This window comes from Lacerta agilis, chromosome 17 (genome assembly GCF_009819535.1).
Source record: "Lacerta agilis isolate rLacAgi1 chromosome 17, rLacAgi1.pri, whole genome shotgun sequence".
In the NCBI taxonomy this organism is placed as follows: Eukaryota; Metazoa; Chordata; class Lepidosauria; order Squamata; family Lacertidae; genus Lacerta; species Lacerta agilis.
This window is the reverse complement of record NC_046328.1, coordinates 26,184,020-26,199,351: the sequence shown is the minus strand read 5'-3', so window position 1 is coordinate 26,199,351 and position 15,332 is coordinate 26,184,020. Positions and strand designations below refer to the sequence as shown.

General features: G+C 51.6%; 1 protein-coding gene across 2 annotated transcripts in view; it reads left to right on the top strand.

Moving 5' to 3' along the window:
- The first annotated feature begins 1,498 nt into the window (after window positions 1-1,498).
- Window positions 1,499-15,332, top strand: part of MAP4K2 (mitogen-activated protein kinase kinase kinase kinase 2) — a 58,591-nt gene continuing 44,757 nt past the window's right edge. The window contains exon 1 of one of the 2 annotated variants that reach the window (XM_033174461.1): window positions 1,499-1,678. In XM_033174461.1, the coding sequence (XP_033030352.1) occupies window positions 1,580-1,678 (99 nt within the window). In that variant the 5' untranslated portion in view covers window positions 1,499-1,579. The remainder of the gene's footprint in view (window positions 1,679-15,332) is intronic. The other variant, XM_033174460.1, reaches the window with a different exon arrangement.

Genomic DNA, 15,332 nt, shown 5'->3' with positions numbered 1-15,332 from the left:
AGCTCCCCTATGACAGGAGCTGGCACCAGGTCTCTGAACACCCCCATTTTTGAAAAAGAATGGCCCAGTGCATAGAGAAACATGAAGCCTGGACTTGCTAGAGCGACCCTGAATTCTCCCACTATGTGTTTGCCCTGCTAAATAGTACTATATAGATCACGATGTCTGAAATAGGAACAGAGCTGTGCAGAAGCATTGCCTGGCTTCACGTTTTTCCCCACATTGTGATTTTTGCATAGCACACACACCCCATGATTTGCGATATATTGCCAGGTCAAAAATTATGAATCTGATATCACAATATGGACTTCAAATGGGCTTTGGATGATATATTGATATATCACTGAGCCCTAGTCCTCAGCACTGTGGGGGAATTCAATGTTCTCGTTACAATGCAGGAGAACAGAACAAGGGGCAAGACATTGGGGTTGTGATAGATAGCTTTATGAAGATGCCAACCTTGAGTGCGGTGGCAGTGAGAAAGGCAGATTCCATGCAAGGGATTATTAGGAAAGGAATTGAAAATAAAATTCTGGGGATCATAATGCCCTTATACAAATCTATGGTTCAGCTGCGTTTGAAATACTGTGCACGGTCGCCTCACTTCAAAAAAGGAAATTGTAGTGTTGGAAAATGTTCAGAACCCAAACAATCAAAGGGGTGCAGCAACTGCCCAATGAGGAAAGGTTGCTGCATTTGACACCTTTTGGTTTAGAGAAAAGGCGGTAACATGAAAGAGGTTTATAAAATTATGCTTGCTTCGTTTTTCCTGTCAAAACTATCTTAATTCATATGCAAACGAATGATAATTTCCCTGATGGATTGATTAAGCAGTCGTAATTCATATGATCAGCTGGGCAAGATTCCCCTAAACAGGTGCCTGCAGCCGGAAAGGCTGCGCTGAGGCCCAGAAGGTCTATGTGCACGTGCGTATTTCTAGAGTACAGCCTTTGCCAACCTGGCGCCCTTCAGAGGTTTCGGACTAGGGTTGCCATGTCTGCTTCCAAAAAATAGTGGACAAGTGGGGTGTGTGTGTGTATGTTAAATTAAATCATATATTTTCTTACAAACACTTTAACACGTATTAAAATACCATTTCATCATAAAGCTTTTGAACAAAAAGATGTCCACTATTTTGTGTGTGGGGGGGAAATAGTGAACATAATGTGAAAAAGTGGACTGTCCACTCAAATAGTGGACACCTGGCAACCCTATTTCGGACTCCCAGCAGCAGCACCCTGTTGGCGAAGAGTGGTCTACAGGCTTTTTTTGCTGAGGAGCAAAACCTCCCGGTGGCGCTCTGCACATGCTCAGAGGCGCCCGAGGCCGGGAGCGAGGGCGCCCCCTTGCCGGGACTCTGGGAAACGTCGTCGCGGGGGAAGCGGGCGGCGCCTCCTTCCTGCCCTCCCCAGAAGCCGCTTCTCCGCCCCGCCCCGAAGGCGGCGCCTCCTCCTCCTCCTCCTCCTCCTCCCCCGCTGCCGCCCGGGCAGCTCCTGCTCCCGCTGGTGCTGCTACTGCTGCTGCTGTTCCGCGCCGGCCCTGGCTCGGGCTCCGGCGGCCGGGCAGGGAGGGCGGGAGGATGAGCGGCGCCTTGCGCGACGTCTCCTTGCAGGACCCGCGCCGTCGCTACGAGCTGGTCCAGCGCATCGGCTCCGGCACCTACGGCGATGTCTACAAGGTGCGCCAGGCGGGGGAAGGGGGAGGGGGGGAACCGGACGCCTGGGTTCCTTGGGAGGGAGAAAGCGCGCAGGGGTGTGGGGGCCTCGGGGTAGGGGGAGGCACCGGGACGCCTGGGTCGTCCTCCTTCTCTCCCTGAGGGGGAGACTCCACCCCCAGCGTCAGGGACTTCTGGCCCGGGTGGAAGCCGCGGGACCCGGACGCCTGGGTTCCTGTCTGGGTGTCCCCCTCCAAACCCCCGAGAGCGGGGAGCCCTTTTAGGGGGAGACTTGGCGTGCGGAGTTGACTTGGGGGGGGGGGTGTCCGGTGTTCATTTCAGGTTCGTGGGTCGGAAGCATGTAGGTGCGTCTTGGGTAGGATGTCGGGGGGGGGGAGCTCCTTGTCGGGACGGCCCCCTCCCTTTGGAGCTCCTGCTGCACCTCCACCACCATCCTCAAACCAGCCCCCCCCCTTTGGCCGTTGCAGGACGCTGGCCTGACTGGACTGCCACCCAGCTGGTGGCCTTGGGGTCCCAGAGGACCAAGCGGACTGCTATTGGCTGGCTGGGAGACTGGCACCCCCAAGACAGAGAGATCAAGCTGGGGTGCTCTTGGAGTAGAGAGTGAGCCTACCTTCTAAGGATGCTGTTGCGCGCTGGAGACACAGCCCCCTTCTAGAAGCTGGATCTACCCAGTGGCCCCCCAAGTCAGAGGGTGATGTAAGGACAGGGAGTCCTGGGAGTTTTGGTGGCTCTTGCTGAGTGAGGCCCATCCAGGCCGGGTGTCTGTCCTCCTGCGTCTTTTGCACAGCAACCTTCAGCCAGGAGAGCCGGAGCTGGGGCGCCTCCTTCGACCTAGTAGAATATTTCTTCTGCTGCACATAATTGAGCGATGGGATTTCGCCCCCCCCCCATCGCCACCTCTGTGAGCTTTAAAAGGAAGGGACTTGGCCTAATCAGTGCTGATGGCAGAGGCAACGTGCCTGGCACTGGCTGCTGCTCAGGATTGGTGCTGCCCTGGCAGGAGATGGCTTGCTTGTTCCACTTCCCAGAGGGAGTTGGGGTGCTGGATTTGAGGGGCCCCCTTCGGTCTGATCCAGCAGCACCCAGGCTTTTACTCCCTGCATATCATCTGACTGTAAGCATCTCTTTGCACTCTGTAACCCATTTATACAATGGTTATAATTCAGTTTTTGTTGCAGTATAAATTGCTTTGGGGTTGGGGGGCACCCAAGTTGGTCTACTAGGGAAAAATGTTACTCCTTCAGGTTGGTGGCTGTGTTGCAGCTGGCAGAGATTTGCTGCCTTCAATGGTGGCATCAGGGCGTTCGCATGTCCAGCAATCCAGCGGGGATTTGAGAGGCCTGCTTAAAACTGGGATGCTCATGGGAAGAAACCTTGCCGATAAGCTCCCACAGGTTGCTAGTCCTCAAACACTTTAGCTCTCATACTTTTCTGTATAATTCCTATTAATTATTTGATTGTGTACAGTTTGTACACATTGTGTACAGTTTCTTTGCATAGCATCGTGGAAGAGGTTCTTGGACACTGGAGTAATCTGGCCAGCTTCTCTTGTGCAGAAATTGGCTGACAGCCACTGCAAGGAGGACGGTGGGCTTCACTTCTGAGCTCCTGTGGGACCCACAAGGGATTGCTGGACTCCCATCACCCCAGATTGTTGGGCATGCAGGCTGATGGGAGTTGTAGTCCATAAAACATCTAGGGGGCATCACGTTGACTTGCCCCTGTTTTGACAGTCCATATTATGCCCTAGCAGTCATAACAAAAATATTCTTTGGTGATGAGTCGGCTGCTGTTTTTAATGGCTGGTTGTTTTAGCTATTGTTTATCTTGTTGTAAAATTGGTCGTTGGTCTGCTCTGCCTTTTTGTGTGTGTCATGCTGATTTTATATGAGCTGCCTTCTGTGCATTTACAAAATAGTGAGTGGGATGATGAGGATTACATTATCAGCAGTATTAACAAAAATTATCAGGACTTTGGGATGCCTCCTTCAAGCTCCTCACAGAGTTTTTGGGACAAGCAGGCCCTGACTGACCTGGTGGTCTCCAGCTGTTTTGGACTACAACTCCCACCCCTGCTTGCTGGGGCTGATGGGGGTATAACTCCAAAACATCTGGAGGGGTGCCAGTTGGGTGAAGGCTGCCTTCCCCCCCCCACCTGATGCCCTTCCTGTCCAGTTATCCCATTCGATAATGTTGTGCTTCCTTAATGGAGGTGGCGAGGGAGCCAGAGGTCATCTAGCTCAACCCCTTGCTGAGAGGCAGCATCGTTCATCCACGTACTTACCCTTCCATGGCAACCAAGTCAGATTGACCTGGGTGGCAGCCGTAGAAAAGGGACCAGACAGCTGTGGGTTACCACATGTCAAACCACATTCTAAACTCTGCAGAAATGCTCCCCCCTTTGATATGTATTGATGTGCCCATTATTATCATTGTTATTAAATTTGCATACTGCCCTATACCCATAGATCTCTGGGAGGTTCGCAACATGAAATTACAATATAAAAAAGATAGAATGCATAATAAAAATAAGAACAGAGACAGCCTAATAATATCCTCTTCCACAACACATTTTAAAAGGGCATTGGATGTCAATCAGCCCAAGGCCTGGTTGAAGAGGAACGTTTTCTCCTGGCACCTGAAGGTGTGCAATGAAGGTGCCAGGCGAACCTCCCTAGGGAGAGAGCATTCCACAAACGGGGAGGCACTGCAGAAAAGGCCCGTTCTCGTGTTGCCACCCTCCAAACTGCTTGTGAAGGAGGCACATGAAAAGGGCCTCAAAGGATGATCTTAGCGTCCGGGTAGGTTCATGTGGAGAGAGGCAGTACTTGAGGTATTGCTCCAGGGAGCTCCAGCCAGTATACAGGATTCTTCCTTCCCCTGCTCCCTTCTTTTAATTTCCACGACCCTCCTGTAAGTAAGGTAGGTCAGGATGAAAGATAGTGACTTGTCCAGGTGAGCATCATGGCTGAGTGGGGACTTGAACCAGGACCTTTAGGAATCATGCAATCGTAGTGTTTGGAAGAGGGACCCAAGGGTCATCTAGTCCAACCCCCTGCAATGCAGGAATCTAAGATGGTGCCACACTGGCTGTCCTCCTGCCCCAAACTCAGTTACCTTGGGCTGCAAGGGAGGGGGATGCCTGACCCTGAATGGGCCTGAGCCATTGTCCAAGGTTTGGTATTGCTGCACCCAGAGAGTCCCATTTCTGACCTTCACACTGGATTCCTGGTAGCCTTCCTCAGAAGCTGCTGTGGGTGGGCAGTGGGGTGTCTTTCCATTCCTGTAGGCCCCCAGGAGCCTGGAGAGAAGCAGCCCTCCTGCTACACTTCCCCTCCCGCCAAATTCAAGCCCTGCCTTGATCCAGCAGCCTGCCTTGTGCTCTGGAGTCAGGCACATTGTTCTGACCCCAGCATGGCATTTCCTGAGATTCTTCAAGCCAGAAGGGGTTCCAGCTGGGAGCCAGGACTTCTCCGGTTCTGTTTACAGCTCGGCGGAGGTGGGTTGAGGGAACAGGCTAGGAGCCCTGGTGGGGATGCCTGAGCCCCATCCACAACCCTAATGCAACAAGGGTCCTCTGAATGGTGTCCTGGAGAGATGGAAAGATGGGTCGGAGTGGGCAGATTAGGAGAGGGAGAAGTAACTCTTTCTAGGGTGCCTGCCTCTTAATAAATGTGGCCCCAGTTGCGGTGATCCTTGGTGGTGAAGGTGCTCTGCGCATGCACAGAGGATACTGCGACTCTTAGTCTTTGTGTTTCGGAGCTGAGTTCAGGTTTGGCCTCAGAGGACGCCAAGTTACACCCCAGCAATGTCCCCTGCCTTGTCTCACCTCTCTTTGTCAAGACCTGGCTGGCTTCTCTCTCAATGGTAGTTTTGTTTCAAAACTAAACAGACTAGGCAGAGGATGTGGAAACCCCTGACAAAGGAAAAGGTCCAATATAGGGTCCACTTGGACAAAACAACGAGGCACAGGCTAGGAGATGGAGCAAAACAGCAGCCAGTAGGCTTGGCCTTTATTGAAAGAAAATACGGTCGCGACCGGTCCTCCACCCACCCAAGAGAAGCAAAATGGAAGGCCCCGAGCAGGGGGGGCACTTTCCTTATATTACCTACCCCATCACCAAGGTACGCCCCTAGAAACGTAATTTTAATATTCACAAGACGGGAGGGGTTGAGAGGAGGTTACAGTAAAATTTACATAGGGGAAAAACAAGTTTGCATATCAGGAAGGATGGCAGGAACCGGTGAATGGATCTAGGGTGGGTGTAATACACATTGAAGGTTTCTTCTGCGTCAGGACAATAGAAAGCTCCTAGGAGGATGTCTGCTGCCATGGTAGCTGATGGATGGGTGCTTGACTGGATTATCGGGAGGGGTGTATCTCCTCCTGCGGACGTGACTCGCTGCTTCGGGGATTATGAAAGCCACTGAGTGGAGAGTCCAAAAATTATGCAGTATCGAAATAATATACTTCTGATGATCGGAGGATGGCGGGGACCGAGGGGTTAGAAAGGTTATTTTACAAGGAGCAAATAGACACCCGAACCAGGCAAATCGGACACTGCGTTCAGGAGTTGTGGATTTTTACAATAATAAATATTTCGAGCTGTCAAAATTGGCCACCCAGCGTCTAAATTGTCCATTTGATACATTGTTGCAAGTTATAATTAATAGTTTCCCCAACTGGTTACATTTTGGTTTCGATTCCATTGTTCTCCCAGCAGGGAGCCTGTCAAAACCCACTTAGTGTTCAGTCAAGCGTGAAGGTGATGATTGAATCATAGTAGCTGGTCTGAACGTTCCATTTTGCAGGCTGAGCTGAATGCATGCTCCTGATTGGTGGGTTGTATGTTCATTGAAGAAAATGGCGTGTAGGAGAAGCGATTTTGACAGCAGCGCTTCTCGGGGCTAATTTCGGGGTGCAGATCGGGACTTTTGGGGAAACCCTTTATCGCGAGGGCTTGTGTAGGTGCTTGTGCGACTTGTGAGGGGGAAAATTCTGCAACAGTTCCCCCCCTCGGAGATAAGATCGCAAACGGGGTCTTTGCGATCCTTTTCTCCGCACAAGTTGAGGGCTTCTTTAAAGGGCGAATTCCTTATTGCGCAGGGCAATTACGGGTCTCATTTCAACGTATTCGGATTGGTCATACCGCAGGTCGCATTCCCTGATAGTTGTGGAAGGGGACAAAGGTGAGGGGAAACATGCTCTACCCGTACGGCAGCACATAGGGAAACAATGCATGGCGCAGCAAAATAGAGTGATACATAGAGTAACGGCACACAAGACAAGGAGGATATTGCCCACCAGTTGCTTCAACCACCCCGTCCCTGGCAACCAGTCCCACAGAGAGACATCAGATAGACCCTCATGCTGAATACCCTTCAAGTCCTTGGTCAGTTCATGGATGTTGTTTAGGTGGCCAGTGATATTTAGGGTTTGATCAGAGACAAACGTACAACATTCTGCCCCCACCAGGGCACAAACCCCGCCCGTCGATGCCAGAACATAGTCGAGAGCCAATTTATTCTGTAGCGCCACCTGGCGGACTTCCGATAGTTCAGTGAGCATAGATTGGGTGGCAGCATTCGATTCTTCCATAAAAGTCAGTAGGATGTCTGTCAGCTTGAGAATATCTACATGGTTGGCACCTGCCCCATATGGAGGAAAAAGGGCTCTACCGTAGGTTTCCCCATTGGCCTCCACTTGGGAGTGGTCAGACAGAGATTTTTCTCTTTTGTTTCGCCGTCTCCCGGTAGGTAGTTCAGGGGTAACACGTATGCCAGGTAGTATAAGTCCTAAGTAGCAGGTGCCGCGAGAATGGGGGCTGGCCCAGACATAACCCCTGTGCCCACATAGCCAGAACAGTCCTTGCAGGCATGTACCAATATGGCCAGTGGTGAATGTGCGGAGGAAACATCTGGCCGTGGGGTTAGGGACCCAGGAGTCAGGGAGATTCATTACCGTCCTCCAGGCAGAGGTGAGGTCTGTCTGGGGCTTGGGAGCATTATTGTGCCAAAGGGTTACCCTCCCCGATAGAGAAATGTCAATAGTGTACTCACAGGAGCTGTCCCCTATCATACGATCGTCGCCAGTGAATTTGCGGCATAAGTCTCCATAGGTAGGTCCAGTTAGGTATATGTATTGGTTGGTCAAGTTTACTGCTGTCAGGTTCCATGCTGTCACGTTGGCAGTGAGGTATTGTTGTAACGTCAGGGGAATCCCGAGGAAGGGAATTCCGCTCTGGATGTGGGCAGGTGTGTTAGCGCAAATCCAGCAATTATCCATTTTGGCCTGTTCGGCTACCTTGGCAAGTAACTTGACATAAGAATTTGAATGCCAAGTGGACAGGAGGTTTCTATTGATATTTGACAACAGTTCCCCCTTTTGGCGAGGGGCCGTTCCCATGGGGTGAAGGGGGTCTTGACGGTGGAGTAAGGGCAGGGAGGAAGCCAGTCCGCCACAACGTTGGGGTCCGGTGTTGTCCCAGACCTGCAAGTCAGGTGAGGTGGAATGGTGCCACCCTTCTAGGTATGCCTTTCCGTCCCAATATTGAGCGACACCAATGTCCCAAACACAACAAAAGCGGCGGAGGCATACCCCTTGTAGAGTGGTCTTTCGGGGCGCGGTATCGACTCTCTGACAGTAGAAGCCATACAATAGCCGAGACGAAGGGTGATGTTTGTCGGTGTATGTGACCTCCCCACCCCCAATGTCCAACAAAGTCCAGTTCAGGGATTGCAGGGTTTCCCCATCCTGGAAGCGATTGTAAGATCCATTTTGGCAACGTGCTCGGAACCAGGAGTCGTCCAGGGTAAGTGTAAATTTACCCAGGGGAACAAAAGAAGAGGAGCGTATAAAGAGTTCCCAGCTTTGCAGTGGTGTGAGGTTGGGAAAAACAGAGTGTCGAAGGAGGACACGGGTTTCGGGAAGGCAAAAATCAAAATCTCCCAAGCGGTCCAATGTGCCTTTCCGGACCATATCGACAGTCCCATAATCCAGGTATTGTTGGGTAACATTTAGTCCAGGGCACCAATTGACGGCCGGTGAGGTGGGGGCAAAGGTAGCGGAGGTCAAAGAGGCAAAAAGAAGTGGAAATAGGAGCGGTCCCATTCTCTAGCTGAGCCGTCAGGAACTGTCAGTTGAGCTGTCAGTTGAGAGCTGTCAGTTGAGCTGTCAGTTGAGCTGTCAGTTGAGCTGTCAGTTGAGCTGTCAGTTGAGAGCTGTCAGTTGAGCTGTCAGTTGAGAGCTGTCAGTTGAGCTGTCAGTTGAGAGCTGTCAGTTGAGCTGTCAGTTGAGCTGTCAGTTGAGAGCTGTCAGTTGAGCTGTCAGTTTTTACGGATGCGCATGCGGATGGGTGGTCTCGCAGTGTTGCCTGAATGCGGTAGCAGTTCGGAAGTCCAACGGGACGTCGGGGCGTCTGGTGGTGAGGCGGAAGCTGGTCCGGTCTGTTGGGCCCGATCCCTCGGCCCCGATTCTGGTCCGGTCTGTTGAGCCCGATCCCTCGGCCCCGATTCTGGTCCGGTCTGTTGGGCCCGATCCCTCGGCCCCGATTCTGGTCCGGTCTGTGCTGTGTCGGCCGGTGACTGGTCAGAGGCTGGTCCTGTCTGTTGGGCCCGATCCTTTGGCCCCGATCCTGGTCCGGAGGGTGCCGATTCCTCGTCGTCGCTGTCAGTGCAGGGGATGGGCGGCCGGGAGAAGGTCGGGTCGGTCGAGTCCTCGGGTTCCGCAGGTTCCGCAGGGGGGGGCACGGCCTTGCAGCGCGTATGGTGTAACCAAGAGGATTTCTCTGCAACCTTAAGAGAGGTGAGAGTCGTTAGAAGTACCTGGTAGGGACCTTCCCAAGTCGGTTCCAGAGGTGTCTTGAGGTAGGTCTTGGTGAGGATCCAGTCTCCCGGGTGGAAGGAATGAACGGTCTCATCCAGTGGAAGGTTCTGGCTGGCAGCTGCATATTTATGGAGAGAGGTTAGTTGCTGTTGAAGTTGAATGACATATTGCGTTAGTTCGGACTCCCCTACTTCAAGCTCAGAAGGGGGAAATTGGGTGGTGTAGACAGGGGAAGGTCTCCCGAAGAGTAGTTCATAAGGGGAAAGATTTAGTCTCCCGGCAGGGCAACCACGGATGTTATGTAGTACCAGAGGTAATGCGTTGATCCACTTGATGCCTGCGGTTTTACAGAGCTTACCCAATTGCAGTTTTATTTGTTGGTTAGCCCTTTCTACCTGGCCAGAGGAAGGTGGATGGTAAGGGGTATGTAGTTTCCACTTTATACCCAGGGCTTTCGCTGTCTGCTGTACAATGTCGGAGGTAAAATGTGTGCCCCTATCAGAGTCTATCTGTCGAGGTACCCCAAAGCGAGGGATGATTTCGTGTAGCAGGATTTTAGCTACCACCTGGGCAGTCGCACGTCGGGATGGAAAGCATTCTACCCAACCGGTTAGTTTGTCAATTATCACAACAGCATGCTTATAGCCCTGGCACGGGGGTAGATCAATGAAGTCTATTTGTAAGCTCTCAAATGGCACAAAAGCCCATGGTCGTGCTCCCGGTGGGCATCTAGCTGTATGCTTTGGATTAAAACTCTGGCAGGTGTGACAGTTCTTCACTGCTGCTTTTGCCGCTAGTGCCAACCCCGGTGCATACCAGTGACGTTGCATGCATTCTACCAACTTGTCACGTCCCCAGTGAGTGCAGTGGTGGAGGACCCGTAGGTGTTTAGGTACCCAGAGCTTTGGCATAATGAGCCTGTTGTCAGGGAGGTGCCAAACCCCGTTCTTGTAGACAGCCCCATGCTCTTTCCATCCCTCTATTTCTTCAGGTGTAGCGGTTCGGTACATTTGTCCAAAGTCTACGTCTGCAGGGATGTGGGGTCCTAGGAAGTCATGGGTGGGTAGTAGACTGAGTAATGCAGCTTCCTGTGCCGTATGGTCAGCGCGCCGATTTCCCACAGATATGGGATCCCTCCCTTTAGTGTGGGCTTTGCAGTGCACCACGGCAATGGCTTCAGGGAGGTGGATGGCAGTCATAAGACGTTCCACCAGAGGTGCATGGGCGATTTGGGTGCCTGATGAAGTTAGGAAGCCCCTTTGCAGCCATATCTGTCCCGTTGCATGCACCAGGCCGAAACAGTATTTTGAGTCCGTATGAATGGTGACTTTCTTCCCAGCGGCTAGTTCGCAAGCCCGTATTAATGCAATTAATTCCGCGGCTTGGGCACTGTATTTAGGACTAATTGGGTTAGCCTCTAAGATGTCGTCCTGTGTCACCACTGCGTACCCACTCTTCCGCTCCCCCCCTATCATCTTGGAGCTACCGTCTGTATAAAGGATTAAATCAGACTCCGGTAGCGGGAGGTAGTCGAGGTCTTCCCGCGGTTTATCGGCGTGGCGGACGACTTTGGAACAGTCGTGGTGAGGGGTCCCATCCTCAGGGAGAGGTAGCAGGGTGGCAGGGTTCAAAGTGTTTACCCTCTTAATGGTGACGTTTGAGGGGCTAAGGAGTATTGCTTCATACCTATTAAGCCTCTGAATGGTAAAGCGTTGGCACCCTTTCAGATTAAGTAGGGTAGCCACGGCGTGCGGGACATTTATGGTCAGGTCATGTCCTAACACTGTTTCCTGAGCCTTCTCCAGGAGTAATGCTGCTGCTGCTACTGCCCTGAGACACCCGACATTCCCCAAAGCGGTAGTGTCCAGTTGGAGACTATAATACGCGACTGGCCGGTTCCTCCCCTGGAAGGGTTGGGTAAGGACACCAGAAGCGACTCCCTTGTGTTCGTGGACAAACAGGGAGAACGGCAGACGGTAGTCTGGGAGACCCAGGGCTGGGGAGGACCTCAGTTCCCTCTTTATACATTCAAAGGATTCCAAAGCCTCTGCTGACCAGTCGAGGTGGTCTGGAGCTTTCTCATGGGTCATGGCAGTGAGTGGGCGGGTGAGTTCGCCATATCGGGGGACCCACGCACGGCAAAATCCGCTCATGCCTATAAAAGATCGCAATTGCTTCTTTGTCTTGGGCAAGGGTAGCTTAATGATGGCGTCGATCCTGTCCGTTGTTAGGGCTCGGGTTCCCTCCCCTAGGATGTGGCCAAGGTATTTTACTTCCCTTTGGCAGTATTGGATCTTCTTTGGTGACACCTTGTGCCCCTTATAGGCCAGATTCGTGAGCAGTGTTATGGTGTCTAATTTGCATGATTCGTGGTCCTTAGCGCATAACAAAAGATCATCTACATAAAGTAAGAGCGTGGACCCCCCCGGCAAAGTGATGTCCAGTAGGTCTTGGTAGAGGATAGTGGAGAAGATAGCAGGAGATTCCACGTATCCCTGAGGCAGTCTAGTCCACGTGAGTTGACCAGTTTGCCAGGTAAACGCGAAAAGAAACTGGCTGTTGACATGTATAGGGATGCTAAAAAAAGCAGAGCATAGGTCCACGACCGTGTAAACTATAGTTCCCCCAGGTATAGAGCTGAGCAGGTGGTGGGGGTTTGCCACTACCGCATGTCTAGGTATCACAAAGGAGTTAATTAATCGGAGGTCTTGGACTAAGCGCCATTTTACTGGGTTGGTGTTTGGTTTGCGGATAGGGAGCAAAGGGGTATTGCACGGTGAAGCACAGGGCACTAGAACTCCCATCCGCAGAAATTCGTCAATCATGGGGGTTAGTCCATCTATGGCCTCTTTGGGTAATGTATACTGCTTGGTGCAAGGAAAAGGGCGATCTTTCCGGTAATTAATTTGTACTGGGGTAGCAGATTTTAATAAACCCACTGAGGTAGACTCCATGCCCCATAACCAAGGGGGAACCGCATCCAGTAGCTCTTTGGGTAGGTCAATATTTAGAGTGTTTATTCCATCATCATGCAGGAGTACTCCTTGAAAGTTGAGCACGGATTCCTCAGGCATGTGCAAATAGATCTTATCTTGGCCGCATTGAATAGTGGTGTTTAGTTTGCAAAGCAGATCCCGTCCCAATAGGTTTACCGGACTAGATGTTAACAGAAAGGCATGGTGGACCGTCAAATGTCCGACTGTGACTGTGGCTAGTTTAGAAAGGGGACAAACTCTTGGGATACCGTCCAGCCCCATAACAGTTTTGGACTCGTCTCCTGCAGTTAGATGGCTATTTGTTAACGTGGAGTAAGTCGCCCCAGTGTCCAGAAGGCAGTCGTACAAATGCCCGTCAATTTCTATAGTGCAGATTGGGTCCGTAGCCGACAATGGTAGAACCGGACATAATAGTGCACCGGGATAGGGATCTGCGGCTGATTGTCAGTATTCTGGATATTCTTCCATTACCATTTCGCGTTGAATGTTAGGACCGCGAGCTGGTGGTTGGCTGAATGGGTTGGGGTTTTGGGTAGCGTGTCCACCAGAGTTTCTAGGAAGGGGCGAAGGGGGTATTGAGGAGTATCCGAGGTTCTGGACCCTGGCTGGATTATGCTCATGAACGGGTCCAGATCCCTTGTGTCTGTAATCCTTGTAGTCCTGCCTAGTGTGTGGAGGGAAGCTAGGCTGGGTAGGTCGGTGTTCTGGGACATCCATTCCTGAAGTCCGTTGCATTAAGAGTGGACAATTTCTGCGTAGATGGCCCTTTTGTAAGCAGTTGAAGCAGGTACGCGTGTCCATCTGGCGGGGGTCAGACTGATCGTACCATGGCCCCCTCCGTGGTTCCCGTTGGGCAGGGACTGCAGCCGAGTATGCTAGCACCCTGGGGTTATCCAATTTTGGGTCCTTACGCTTCCTATCGTCTCGGGAGTTAAAAACAGATTTCGCTATCGACAGGATCTCATTTACGGATTTCCCATCGTAGCCTAGATGGGCGTTTAAAGCCTTTCGTATATCATGGGTAGCCTGATCCTTGAAGAAGCCTTTAACGATTACTTCGTTTTGCGGGCTTTCCGGGTCTATGCCACCCCAAGTTTTTATGGCTGACACCAGACGGGTGTAATAATCGGAGGGGTGTTCCTCTGGCCCTTGAAGGACGGATTGGACTTTCGTCCAGTTAACAGTTCTTTGTCCTGCTGCTTGGAGGCCGTCCAAAATGGCCCTTTTAAATGTCTTGAGGTACCATATCCCTGCAGTGGTGTTATAATCCCAGGTGGGGTCGACAGTAAGGTTTTGAGGAGTCAAAGGGCTAGTACCTTCGGGTCTATCGGTCTGATAATTGTCCTTAATTAAGATTTCTCCCGCCTTGGTTATGATCTCCTTCTTTTCTGCATCGTTAAAAAGGGCACCGAGCAGCATGTGCACGTCGGCCCAGGTTGGGTTATGTGTTGAGAATATAGTGGCGACCTGTCGGTAGCATTTATCAGGGTCGTCCCTTAAGGAAGGCATTTTATCTGACCAATTCATCAAATCGGAGGTAAGGAATGGTTGATGTGTAAACACCATGCGGGGTGGATCTCCTGCTCTAGCCGGAGGAATGGGCAAGGCGCGCAAAGGGAGTACAGTATCCACTTCACCTTCGGTTTTACTGCGCAGCCTGCTGGAAACGGGGGGCGATGCGGGGGATGTATCCTCCTCTTCATCAGGGGCGCTTGCTAGACCCCCCTCTGCTCCGGTTGCAGCCTCACGAGGCAGTGATATAGAACTCGGAGGGTTAACGATTGGATTGGCTGTGGCAGGTTGCCTATTTACCTCCCCCGCAAGAGCGTTAAGGTTCTCCGGTCTAGGGGGTCGAGTAGGTTCAGGGTAATAAAACGAAATAAGTGACCGGTCCAATTGTTCTTCTTCAGTCCGGATCTCATCATATGGGGGTGGCCTGGTGGGGCTTAATACAGCCATCTGTCGGGCCACGTGTAATTGTTGAGCCTTAAAGATCTCTCGGGCTTCTAAGAATGCATTCAGGTAGTACAGCTGTCTGGGTTTTTCATCAGCTAAGTAGAGTTTGAGCGCTTGTATCTTTGCTTCATTAAAGGAGCCCTGAGGTGGCCATCGGGATCCTTGTTCCAAATGTTGGGTGTAGGCAACCCAGGAAAGGTTGCATAGATCACGCAATTTGGACTTGGACAAGCCCTCCTTGCCTTTCAGTCTCTTCCATTGAGACAAAACAAACTTAAGTGGGGTGTCTGAGTCCACCTTAGCACAAGCAAGCTTCAGGGAAGCCTGGTTGTCAGGGGGAATCCACCCTGTCTCTTTGGACGATTGGGATCCCATCTTTCCTTTGAGAAGAAAGCTACTGACTAATCCTCACACTGAAGGAAGTGAAGGGAGACAAAAGAGGGGGAAGGGGAGAGAAGAAAGAAAAAACCTTTCAGTACAACGGTTCTATCTGAGTCGCAGCGTTTCCTCAGTCCGAACTGGGCATCCTCCGACGGAACGTACTGAGGAAAACACTGCGAAGGGGAACCTCTAACTCTGGATTTCCAATTTCTTATATACAGCAGCCACCGTCCACACAATCAACAAGACCTGGGTCTATCACCCACAAACACTTTGTCAACCCCCTTTTCTTGCCATGAGCTCTTTTCCTAGTGTGGGGCCCTTTTCATGCATATTTACCTCCCATTCTACAGCCACGACAGTCCTACCTAGCGTGTCACAGCTAAGGGTTTCCTACTGGACGCTCGCGCAGTGCGATGCCAGATCAAAAACCCAGGAAGGAAAACGCGGGAAACAGAACAAACGACCTTGCGTTCTCACATACACGGGTCATCCT